Source organism: Crocuta crocuta, unplaced genomic scaffold (assembly GCF_008692635.1).
Source record: "Crocuta crocuta isolate KB4526 unplaced genomic scaffold, BGI_CrCroc_1.0 scaffold140, whole genome shotgun sequence".
In the NCBI taxonomy this organism is placed as follows: Eukaryota; Metazoa; Chordata; class Mammalia; order Carnivora; family Hyaenidae; genus Crocuta; species Crocuta crocuta.
This window is the reverse complement of record NW_027527775.1, coordinates 8,317,046-8,329,589: the sequence shown is the minus strand read 5'-3', so window position 1 is coordinate 8,329,589 and position 12,544 is coordinate 8,317,046. Positions and strand designations below refer to the sequence as shown.

Here is a 12,544-nt window from a genome sequence, read left to right as displayed (position 1 = left end):
CAAAGGCGGAGCGGAAGGCCGAGTTTGGGGCGGGAAGGGGCCCCGCTGCGGCCGTCGCTGCCTGGGTCGTACTTCCAGGGGAGACCGAGAATGGAAGGCCCGACCCCGCCTCCACCGGGGCCGCGAGCGAGTGGTTAATTCTCACTAACAAGATTTGGCAAGATGTCGGGCGAGTAATTTTTGGCTTGTGCCGTGTCCCCACGGCGGCGCGCACCAGCCCCGTGCCAAAAGCGGCCTCTGGGAAATTAAATGCCTAAGTAAAACTGGGGGCGGGAAAAATGCTACATGACCTGGAAAGAGGGGATGCATGGAAACCCGAATCATCCTCAAAACTTAGGAAATCCTTTACGCGTCCATTTCTCCGGGTCTAGCTTCGCACCAAACGTAGACCGTAACTGTCATTTCCTGAGAAGACAATTCACATGCATGCAAGATGAGGCGAGGACTTTTCCAAAAGCCCCAAACGTCGGGCTTTGCCCGCACCGGGATTCAATCAACATCTTTAGGAAGCGTGGACGGGAGTGGCACCCCTGCCTTCCTCCATAGGAACAACATTCCGGCAATTAATGCCTCCCTCTGGGTCGTAAAGCAACAAACCCAACACCTCACTAGTACTGGGCTGCGGGGCAGGAGGGCTTTTCTCTTTCATCTTGTAAGTTAGGGCTTGCCCACGTTCCTCGGGAAGCCATAAAGCTGATTTAATGGCTTGAGATGAAAATCGATCACGCGAACGCAGAAGCTAACGTCTGAGGGGTCGCTTTGATAAAACGACCCGCCGGGCGGAACGCACTCTGTACGCCCGGGGCGAGGGGGTCCCCGGCCAGGCCCGCGGGGCAGCGTTGCCCTCTCCACTTCGCTTTGCGGGAGGAGACCTCCGAGGCTGCTAAGGGGGAAGCACGCGGGCAAAAAGGAATGAAACCTCCAAACCGGGGGCCCCCGCCTGCGTTAGGCCGGCTTCCCGGCGGGCCGTTTCGCGTACGCCGAACGCCGCATCGCCAGGGCGGAGCGGAAGGGCTGCGCGGCCCGTAGGGTCCGGGCGGGAAGCGCGCCGGAGAGGCCGGGGCCGGCCGGCCGGCGGGCGGGCTGCCACAGGCGCTGCCGCGCTCCATTCACAAAGTCCCGGCGCGGCCGCTCGCCTGCCGGTCGGAGGCCGCCTCCCTCTTCCTCTAGGTCTTGGTTTTATGAATGGGCCTGAAGGCGAGCGCCGAGCGCCCTGTTTACTCTGCTCTTTGTGACGTCGCGTTCCCATGACTGGGCGCGAGCGGCCCGCTCTCCATTCACGCGCAGGGGAGGGGGAAGAGGAGGGANTGCCCCCTCCCGGGGGAGAGCAGAGGAGCATTAATACATCTACGAGCTAAAGAGGAAACTCTGGCTGGGGCAGTGAGAGGAGCTCCGGCTGCCGGTGGGGAGCGGCGGCCCGAACGGCAGCGCCGGGGGCGGCTACGGCGGCAGCGGCACAACGGACAAAATACAATAGAGGCAGCAACCGAAGGGAGCCCGTGGTCCTCTCCCCTCCAGTGAACACACTCCCCTCCACCACCCCCTGCAGCACCGCGCGCGGTGCCGCCCGGTGCCGGAGGCCGCTCGGACTGCTATGTAACGGCGAGACTGCGGGAGGAAGGGGACCGGGGAGAAGAGGTTCGCCCGTGGGGGCCAAGTTTGCGGCCACTTCTGCACGCGCTTTCCTTAGCCCCCGCTTGCAGTTTCCTGCAGCCCAGCTGGCCCGGGTGTCCTTCGCCGCCTCCTCGCGAGCCCAGCAGCCGCGGCTCCCGGCGACCATGGTGACGGTGGAGGAGCTGCGGGAGATGGACTGCAGCGTGCTCAAAAGGCTCATGAACCGGGAAGAGAGCGGCGGTGCGGGCGGCAGCGGCAGCCACGGCGCCTTGGGGCTGCTGAGCGGCGGCAAGTGCCTGCTGCTGGACTGCAGACCGTTCCTGGCGCACAGCGCGGGCTACATCCGAGGCTCGGTCAACGTGCGCTGCAACACCATCGTGCGGCGGCGGGCCAAGGGCTCCGTGAGCCTGGAGCAGATCCTGCCCGCGGAGGAGGAGGTGCGCGCCCGCCTGCGCTCCGGCCTCTACTCGGCGGTCATCGTCTACGATGAGCGCAGTCCGCGCGCCGAGTGTCTCCGCGAAGACAGCACCGTGTCGCTGGTAGTGCAGGCGCTGCGCCGCAACGCTGAGCGCACCGACATCTGCCTGCTCAAAGGTAAACTCGGGCACCGGGGCGCGGGCTGGAGGGTAGGTGTCGCGGGGTTTGGCGGCCTGCGCCTTAGTGGGCAGGGGAAGAAGTGCCCGCAGGGACTCGTGGCTGCGAGGCTTTCCGCGCTCTCCTTTGTGCGTGCTGGTGTGCATGGGTTTGCAAGGTTTCTGCGCGTTTGGGTGCAAGTGCGAGCGCCTGAAGTCCTCAGAGACGGTGAGGGTGCGTTTCCTCTGTCACCTGCAAGTCGGTACTCTTCCTGGAGACCGCATTTGTTTACACTCACTAACCGTCAGATCTCTTGGGCGTAGCGGCTCAACTGCGTTGCCCACCCGTATCTAGTCCAGGGAGCTGCTCCCAGTGCCGCTGTGCGGGGTGGCGCAGGTCAGGCCTGTTGGTTTGGCCTGCTCGGGCCCTGCACGGAGTCCGACCCCTTGAACCCAAGAGGTGGGGAAGACGGCGAAGAAGGGAGAGCGCCGAGGTGGGATCGGCTCGGTAAACGCAGAAAGGAAGATCGGGTTGCGGACATGGTGTGCGGCTATCTGCTGCCCGACTCCGAGCTCCGTCTGGAAGGTGGCCAACTTCTCCCGCCTCGGGCCGACCCCTGCTCCGGGAGCGGGAGCGGGGGTGGGGGGTGGGGGACTGAGTATTTGGGGAACGCGAGATGGGACCGTGTCTCTTAAATTCAGGCCACAGAGAAGTACGACCTTTTGTTCAGCCAGGATTCTCCGCTGTCTGTTAGCGCGTGCTTGACTTAAGTGAACCCTGGCAAAACTCTTCGGGGACAGGAGTTCTGGTCAAATCTGGAAGTCCGAAAGGACCCAAAGGACCTCATGCTAAGTAACCGGAGGGACGGTGCCACGGCCGCACCTGCCGGGCCCTGTCGAGTCCCGGTCCCTGACGTTGCTCGCGCGGAAGAGCGGACAGGACGGGGTGTGCGTAGGGGCGCCCCTGCCGCGCTGCGCCCCTTCCTCCCACAGCCGCATTCCGCGCATTCTTTCGCCCGCGTCCGGTCCTCGCCTCCGAACCCCAGAGGCGTTTCAGACCCTGGCCTTCAAAGAGCCGCTCCTTTCCCTGCTGGCGACCTTCGCCTCCTCCCTCCTTTCTTTCTCCTCCGGACCTGCTCACCCCAGAGGAAGGGAGGTGGTGGCGGGAGGAGGGGCGGAAACCTCTCCCCGCCGCCCTTTCCAAAAAGCACAACAAAACTGCTCAGTGCCGCCGAGCCGGGTTCGCCCCTGCCGAACAGCGGGGGGCTTTGTTCTCGGCAGTTGTTTCCTGGCCATTTGACCTGTCAGCTGCTGGGGAAATGCTGCTGTTGACCTTTGGTTGAACTACTAAGGCGATTTTGCTGATTTTTCTTTCTCTGTGAGAGCTGCCTTTTGCACCTCCGATCCAGCCTAATCTTCCTTTCTTCTCCCCAAAGCGCTTTAAGAGAAAGTGCCGGGAAGGGGTAGCACCGGAAGGACAGGCGAGCCGGGCGCCTGGGACCCGGGGGCCGAGCTGTGCCCGGAGCCCCCGGCAGACGCACGTCCCGCTTCCTCCCGCGCCCGTGTGGGGGTCTGGGGCTGCCGAGCGCGCCTGCCCTCCCCTGCCTGGTGCCGGCGTCCATGGCGACAATGGGAGAAATTTCTCCCGGGAGAGGTCGCCCCTTCGAGGGGCACGGGCTGCCCTCCGTGCCGCGCTGCTCTGGATCCCTCCTGATGGAGAGCTCGAACCTGCGCGTTGTCTTCGCCGGCTCGGAAGCCGGGGCCTTTATCGAAGTAGCGCAGACCCACGTGGAGGCTGGCTGCGTTTTGTTTTGTTTCTCTTCCTGGAGGAAACCCGTAGGGGATCGCTCTAGAGCAGCAGCTCGGGGGCCTTGGCCCCTGGGCTTCTGGGCGCGAGGACGCCTAAGCTCGGGACTAGGAGGCATGTTTTTAAGGTTTCCTCCTCCCGCTGGTGTGGGCACCTCCCTGGTCCCGTGGGGAGAGCCCAGAGCCAGATCCGTTCTGAGAGCCGTCCTGTCCTGCCGTTAAGCTGTTGGGCGCGAGGCTAATGCTAAGGACTGAGTGGGACAGAAGCCTCTGGGTAACATGACAGTTCCCTGGTCGTTGGCGAGGTCCTTGGACCGAGAAAAAGGAGCGTTCTCACGGCTCCTTCCTACTGGGCCCTGCATAGCTTCCTGTTGTCTGACCTGGGGTGATGGGGAGGCCCACCCTCGGCTTCTCAAAGTCGACGTCCTTTAGCGTCTAGGCCTGGGCAGCAGGTTGAACTAATGCGTCTTAAGGAACGGGCCGGGGGAGTAGCCAAGACACTTAGCTGAACAGCTGCGACTTCTAAGCGACAGGAGCCTGCTTTTGGAAGCAGCCGTGTAAAATTCAGTGGTGGTGGTGGTGGTGAGGGGCTTGTTCTGTAGTCATGGTTGAAGTTGTCAAGGTCACAGGGTCTTACTCTGTTTAACCTGGCTTCCTTTCATATGTGTGCTAAGCAGGGGAAATATTAATTAACACCACCCCTCTTCCTTCCCTTGACCCCCTAATGAAAAGGCATCTCCAGTGAGTTGAGGACCGAAAGAACCGGAAGTGTCTGCTCCCCACACCCCTGGGAGATCACAGACGGGCCTCCTAAGTCCTAGTGGAGAAGCCAGTAAAAAAAGGGAGAAAATGTGGGTTCATGGAAGGGCACTCTGGGGGCAGAGAACTAATGGGAAACCAGGGAAGAAAAGCCCCCTAGATTATCTTTAGTAAAGGCCTAAATTGATTAAGAGTTGAATAATTTGGTTTCCATCCGTGTTGTTCGTTGTAATTTCCATCTAGTGGGACTTTCTGTATATCTCATTGCACACGTGGTGGGGAATGTGAGAGGAAAGTGGCCAGACCCGACTGTTGTCCTCTGCCAACCTACAGGGATAGAAAAACAGCGGAATAGTTTCAGAAGTTATATATTATCCTTCCCAGTCAAAGGCTATCTAATTCTGCCAACTAATTGTGTTTAATAATCTGAGTTTTCTGTTTTTGCCACATGGAAGGCATTGGTAGAAATGAGTTAACTGCAGGTAGTTAACCAAAAGCACATGCAAGAATTCATAGTTGAGAGTAAATGTTACTTAATATCAATACAATGCTGCCTGGGTTTTATATTTCGTACATGTTCTCCAAGCTTTGCTAAGAGCGATAACCTGANCATCCTTTAAGCTCATTTTCTTTAAAATCCTGTAAGGCATTTTTTAGGGAAAATTTAGAAATTTCAGCTTTTCAGATTTCATTACAGTACACATCTCTTTTGAAATCCCTTTTTTTTTTCCTTCATAAATCCTCAGATGAGGGTTTTAAACCCTGGTCATGAGGGAAAGCCGAAAGGGGCGTTTTCCTACCCTAATAGAAGTCATTCTTTGCCTCCCGTATTTCTCAAGTCAGCCAGTCTTACACAGAAGACCTGAGGTATAAAGACACTATTTTACTTTCTTCCTGTCTCACATTCATCTCAGCTCATGAATTTTGTCCCTTTTTTATTTAAGTTCCGATTTAAAAGTTGTCCTGGCGCGCTCTTCAGAAAGTGGAGCGATCCATTGAATATTCCAGCTTCTCCCTCCAGGTTGGGGGCTCACATACACTGTAGGCCCGAGGCCTGACCCTACGCAGTGTGTGACATACTTTCTGTAGAAAACAGCCACCGAGGCCAAGGATGGGGGAGGGGGCGGTGCTCAGCCAGCAGCCCTAGTGACTCTGGTGACCGCCTTCTCTCTTGTCTCTGTCTCCATTTTCCCAGCCCATCCTAGTCCCTCAGGAGGTCAGAGGCATCAAACAGCAAACCCTGGGGGTATGAGGTTGCACACGTCTTCGACCCAAAGAGAAACGGACTGGCTTTTCTTCTTACAAATATGACACCGTGCCCGTAACAGCCAAGGCTTGAGAGCATTAGAATTACACAAAATGGCAGGCCTTAGAGAGAATCTCTCGCCTCTGTTGTCATTCGTTAAAGAATGACCGGGAACGAAGCAAACTCGCTCTTTCGTAGCCTTCGAACTGGACATTTCCAGTCAACAGAAGTAACAAAGACAGGGTGTAGGTATCAATTGAAAGTGAAAACCCGATCACTAGGAAGCCTCTCACAGGTGCCTTGGGCTTGTCCTGAGGGTTTGGAACTGAGGGAAGGTTGCTTTCTTAAGGAGCCAAGAAATTCCTTTAAAAAATCAGAACATCTGAAGCCAGATAGCCAGTTTCCTTACTGGGAGGCAGTTGCCGCCTAACAAAGGAAGTTTGACAGGAAGAAAAGTTCACTCCCCAGCGGAAGGCGGCACAGGCCAGCTTGCTGAATGTAGCAGAGAGCCCAGAAGGACTGGGAGGGACCCTGAACAGGCTTCAGCCCCCGGGCGGCACTGTCAGCCAGCTGAGCCAGCCCAGGACGCACGGGTTTGTGCATGGGGTCCCTGAGTGGGAAGCTCACTTAGGTGAGTCTTCAGCACTGCTCAGCATTTATGTGGGTGCTTACTAAGTTAACGCCCCCACGAAGGGGAGTTCTCAAAGCCAGGTGACCCCACACTTCCTTGCTGGGCAGCTTGGCCTTGTATTGATAATGAAGTCCCAGGAGAGCAAGCCTCTGTCTGTGAATGGGTGACGTTCTGAGTGTTGAGAGAGGGTAACTGGAAGAGCGACAGCCATATCCGGATCCGTGACCATTGTCCCCACCATATGACTGGCTTCCCCATCACCCTGCTGTGGTGATGTGATCAGCACTGCATCAGCCTGTCCTTTCTAGAGCACTTTCACGCATACTGTCTCAGCCCTGCACGGACGGGTGGCCCAGTGGGTCATCGTTTTAGTAAGCTGTGACAGTTGTCTTGCTTTGTGTGAGAAAAAGAGTGCCGAGTTCAGCTATGGATGTGGTTACCCCTTAAGGAAGTTGGTGGGGAGGGATTATATTCCTTTTCTTCCCTCTAGACGCTCAGGTTTCAAAATGAAGACGAGAAAATGAGAGCTTTAAGACCAGAAAGTCTATTATTAGGGACACGGGGAAAAACAGGTCAAAAGTAGAAGATCTGTTATGGAATTACATCCTATCGAAACTACACAGAAGAGGCAGAAAGTCATTGGTGTACATGTCATGATGAAGTTGCATCCAGAAGCTAGAAATGCAGATCTTAGACACCTGCTGTCGGTGTGACTTTGCAGATGAGTTTGTGACCTTTAGGGTCAAGGCGTATTAGGTGTCAAAGAAGATAACGGTCTGAAATCCTTACACCGTGACCTTGTAGGGACACGTCTGAAACCAGAGGTCCATGAACTTCTACCTTCTTTAAATGCAGTGCGTTCTAGGAGTTTCTGTCTTGTTCTTAAATAAAAAAGTGCTAGTCATGACTCTTAGGACAACCTGTAGTTTGAAAAAAGCACTGGAAAGACGTGGAGTTCGGTGACATGTCAGGAGTGTCCTGTTCGGATCCTTTCTGTTTCTACATGAAAATTCTGTGTCTTCAACGGGATGACCCAGCAGTCTGTGCCTCCCCGAGGAGAAGGACCGCCTGGCAGGCAGAGACGGGCACACAGCAGGGTGGGCTCCTGACGGCCAGAGTAGTAGGTGGCTTCGAGGCCGCGTGGCCTGAACGCTGGCACTGCCCTTAACCTGGGGTTGCCCTGCGCCTGTTTCCTCATCTGTAAAACTGGGGCCAGTCCCCCCTCAAGGACTGCTTTGGGAAGAGCCTGGCACATAGCGAGCTTTTCCTCTATCCCTTTTACTAACGTAGAGCAGATACCCGGAGAGGACACGCTGGCCTCGTGGGGTGTGGACGTGGGTGGTTCCTAACTTGCAGCCTTCTGTCGCTGCCTCCCCGCCTGCGTGCTCTGGGGCTGTCCTTGCTCTGCTCAGCCGAGGTCCCAGCCCAGTGCAGCTCATCCGCCTGCAGGAAGGCGTTCCTTGGGTGCAACTGCTTGCAAGGGTCAGCCACAGACCCCCCAAGAGCTAGCAACAGCTCAGGAGGGAGAATCCCTTCCAGGGCTGCCGCTGCCTGGGACACTCCAGTCCCTCGGGCAAATCTGCTTTTTCACTTGGTTCCTTTCTACCTGTTTAAAGATCTGCCAGAGGGAACGGACCTCCGTAATCAGGTTTCTGCTCCATCCTAATGCTGCCTTCTCCCGCCCTCTCTGCCCAGTTATGAGAGGCTTGGGGGTGGTGCAGATGACAAGTGGGCCCCCTCAAGCCGGGTCTGGGCCCCCGGGTCATCTCTGTCCTTCGCAGTTGGCTGCCCTCTGGAGCCTTGGGCTGCGGGCGCTGTGCCCGCTGTGGGGCGGACTCAGGATCGACCTGGGGGCAACGGGAGTCCCCGATGGGGAAAGGTCCTGGAGCTCAGACCGTGCAGTGCCTGCCCTTCTGCTGTCTAACTACCAGTTCCCCAGACTGATTGGGGGGAAAAAAAAAAAAAGCAAAGCCCAGGAGGAGAAGGCTGTCCAGAGTCTGGGAAATTGCCAGTAATGCCATAGTCCCCCTGTAGGTGCCAGAAAAGGAAGTCTTCAAGGAGATGACCCCCCCCCACCCCCACCGGGCCAGGCGCAGAGCACTGGCCGTTCCAACCTGTCCTCAGAGAATGCTGGGCGCAGATGTTTCATCATGTTTTACAAGTGAGGGAGAGGCTCAGAGAGGTTCGATGACAGCCTCAGGCTGCACAGCTTGATGATTTTACCAGGTGGGGATTCAACCCAGGCCTGTTCAGTGTGGCGCCCTGTCCTGTACCTTGTCAGCAACGGGAAGGGCATTGTGTCCACCACTCTGAGGCCCCTCCTACTTCCGCTGCCCTTGGAGGGGGGGGTGCTCCTCCCCTGTGACCTTGCAGCCTGGCACTGGCACCCCTGGGACTCCAGCACTTGCTTTCGGGGGGGGGGCACTGCTAGGCTGCCGGTCGAGCTTTGGAAGTGCCCCCACTGGGCCTTCCATGGACCTTTGAAAAAAAGCCTATTTGAATAGCTCAAATTACGTAATAGACAGGAATCATTTTACTTAAAATTATCTTTAAATCCTATAGAAATACACAGAGTAACAACGAATGGCCTGTAGATTCAACCGTGGTTTGTTGATAGAGCCATTTCTCTTTCCACCTTTCAAAGGAGAACATTTTAGGAAGTTTCCCAGAGTTCTACCTCAGGAACGGGAGCTAAAGACATTTGCCGGCTCTTCCCCCAGCATTCACTGCATTTGGGGCAGCAATGTTGGTAGCCTTGTAAAGAAAAGGGGGTGCTAATGGGAAGGAGAGGTGCCCCTGTGCTGAGATGACCTTGAAGGCTGCCGGAAACTGCCAGGACTGGCCCCTCCCCTCCAGGGGAGGCAGGTTAAGGAGCGGGGCCTGTGACCAGAGAGCTCCCCATTTATATCCCGAGGGATGGGGTGGAGGGGAACGAAGACTGGGGCAGAGAGGAAAAAATGTATACTCTGTTCCATGAGCCTTATGATGTGGCAAAGCAGCATTCCCTTCCTCTGCAAAGCAGAATTTTCTAGGGGTGGGGTCTGGGCAAGGAATTGACTAACTGTCACATGTCTGCGTGTCGGAAGGTTACTGCGAATGGCTCTAGGAGCTCGGCACCGTGCCGCTTACACGTCAGCATTTAATTGATGCTAGCTGCATTCGTGACTGTTGGTTGAATGGGTCCGTTACAGTGGATGTCCCATAGCCTGTGGGCTCTCCTGAACGAATTTATAACCTGTTCTGGGTCCTACAGAAACTGCCAGAGAAAAATACAAAGCAGGGCCACACATGGACTGTGGAGGCTAAGTTACTCGCAAAGCAAAGCCCCAGAACTGACGAGTAAATCAGATAGGGACCAAGCCCTTCTCCTCTCCTAGTGTCTTCTGCCGCTCGCCAGCCTCTCTGCCCTCCCCCAGCCAGCAGGCGCTTTTCGCTTTTCGGCTTGGCACTGACACTATTCCAGAGAAGTCGGTCCTTTATCTCTTTTTACTTAAAAGACCTCCCTTCCCCGGAAGACGATCCCACAGATAACCATTCCAGAGCTTAGCAACTCTCAGGTCAGGAAATCCTGCCTTGCCCCAAACCTGTATGTGGCGAGAGGGATTTATATTTAAGCCCGTTTCCTCTTCTTTTGGCCCCTTGCTGATGAACAGCTGTTCGTGAGGCTGGGCGATTGGCATCTGTTCTGTTGCGGAGATCCAGAAAGGCTGGTGCCAGGGTAAATTTTTCCCCTTCTCTCCCACATCGTTGAACCTCTCCAAAGGCTGGACTGGAGGGGATCACAGACATCTTTGCAGGTCCCAGGGCCCAGCACCAGGCTGCCTCGGGGCTCCCGGAGACACATGGTGGCCTGTCTTCCATGCTTTGCTCTGTGGAAAGCCCCCTGCACGTCATCCTTTGGTATGCACCTTTCCTTTGGTATGCCTCCCAAACCCAAGTCCTGCTGCTAAAACTTCCCTTCCAGCCTTCGAGATGCCTTCCTGGCCAAATGCGGCTCTGTGAAGCCTCCATAGCCATGATCTCTGGGCCCACAGCGCCACCCGGTGGCCAGTGTAGGTCTGACCGGCCCCAGCTTCCCAGCCGTTCTCAGTCCAGGGATTGGATTCAAGTACTTTCCTGGTGTTTTGCTGGCTTTGTGACTCTCTTAACCCCATTGCCTTTCTCTTTTAAAGGTGGCTATGAGAGGTTTTCCTCCGAGTACCCAGAATTCTGTTCCAAAACGAAGGCCCTGGCCACCATCCCACCTGCTGTGCCCCCCAGCACTGCCGAGTCCTTGGATGTGGGCTGTGGCTCCTGCGGAACCCCTCTGCACGACCAGGTAGACCTGGGGCCCAGAGCCTGGGAGAAAGGGGCGATGAGGGGGGGCAAGGGGGCTTATTTTCAGATTTGTGCTTTTCAGAGGCTTTGGATCCTGTGCCTCAATGTGGGGGGAATGGAGTGAACCCTGCGTACTGCGGTTCAGTGTTAGGGAGGGTCCATTTGTTCCTTCCTTCCGTCTTCTCACCCTCATTTGGAAAAATACAAAGATCTAACTCTCTGACTTGGCCTCTAAAGTTATGTGTGGACACGTCGGGATTGCTGCAGCCAGAGCGTGTGGGCTGCTGTGTAGAAAGAGCCAGGCCACCCCCTCCGTGTCCAAGCCAAATGCGAACGCCAAATGCACGTAAATGGTCGGCCAACCCTCCCCCAAGAAAATCCGCTTAAGCTGCTCTGTTTCTTTTCTTTTTTTAATTTTTTAAATTTTTTTAAAAATGTTTTTTATTTATTTCTGGGAGAGAGAGAGACAGCATGAACAGGGGAGGGTCAGAGAGAGAGGGAGACACAGAATCTGAAACAGGCTCCAGGCTCTGAGCTAGCTGTCAGCACAGAGCCCGACGTGGGGCTTGAACCTACGCACCGTGAGATCATGACCTGAGCCGAAGTTGGATGCTTAACCGACTGAGCTACCCAGGTGCCCCTGTAATGTTTATTTTTTGAAGGAGAGAGAGACAGAGTGTGAGCAGGAGAGGGTCAGACAGAGAGGGAGACATAGAATCCGAAGCTGACTCCAGGCTCTGAGCTGTCAGCACAGAGTCCAACGGGGCTCGAACTCCTGAGCCGTGAGATCACGATCTGAGCTGAAGTCAGATGCTCAACTGACTGAGCCGCCCAGGTGCCCCAAGCCGCTCTGTTTCTTACCAGGCTTTTCACTTAGACAGACAGAGAGTGGATTTATGGGGTCCAGCAACTCTGCTCCCAGATCCCAGACCATTCGAGTTGATCTGACTTAGACAACGTCATGAATTGAAGCCCACATTACCTGATAGATCCTGCCTCTTGTCAGTGAGGCCGACACAGCCTTTGTTTCTTTTTTTTTTTTCTTTTTTATTTATTTTTGAGAGAGAGATAGAGACAGCATGAGCAGGGGAGGATCAGAGAGAGAGGGAGGCACAGAATCCGAAACAGGCTCCAGGCTCTGAGCTGTCCGCACAGAGCCTGATGCGGGGCTCGAACCCACGAACTGTGAGATCGTGACCTGAGCCGAAGTCGGATGCTCAACCGACTGAGCCACCCAGGCGCCCCTACACAGCCTCTGTTTCTAATGTGCCAAGTGAAATAAGTCCCTGCACCACATAACAGCCTGGCGACGAGTCGGGTGTAGACCCGTGTCCTAAGTGGTGTGGCAAGGCCCGCGTTACGTCTGCCACCTCATTTATCAAGGAGGAGGGCTGCTTGAACCTGCAGGTGGGCCTTTACCTGTCTTGGGTTTTCCACTCCCAGCAGAGCAAAGTGTGAAGGCTAGAGACGCCCACCAGGCCTTTCGTTCCGCCGGGAGCCCCAGCAGGCCAGGGGGAAGCCTGGAAGGGCTGGCTCTCCAGGCGTTCTCCCCTGGGCCTGGGAAAGCCCCCCTCCCACAGCTTCCCCCCTCCCCGCCCC

General features: G+C 56.1%; 1 protein-coding gene across 1 annotated transcript in view; it reads left to right on the top strand.

Annotated features, from left to right (window-relative positions):
* The first annotated feature begins 1,316 nt into the window (after nucleotides 1–1,316).
* Nucleotides 1,317–12,544, top strand: part of DUSP4 (dual specificity phosphatase 4) — a 12,545-nt gene continuing 1,317 nt past the window's right edge. Inside the window, exons 1-2 of the mRNA XM_077773256.1 lie at nucleotides 1,317–2,208; nucleotides 10,801–10,946. Coding sequence (XP_077629382.1) covers nucleotides 1,779–2,208; nucleotides 10,801–10,946 — 576 coding nt within the window. The 5' untranslated portion in view covers nucleotides 1,317–1,778. The remainder of the gene's footprint in view (nucleotides 2,209–10,800; nucleotides 10,947–12,544) is intronic.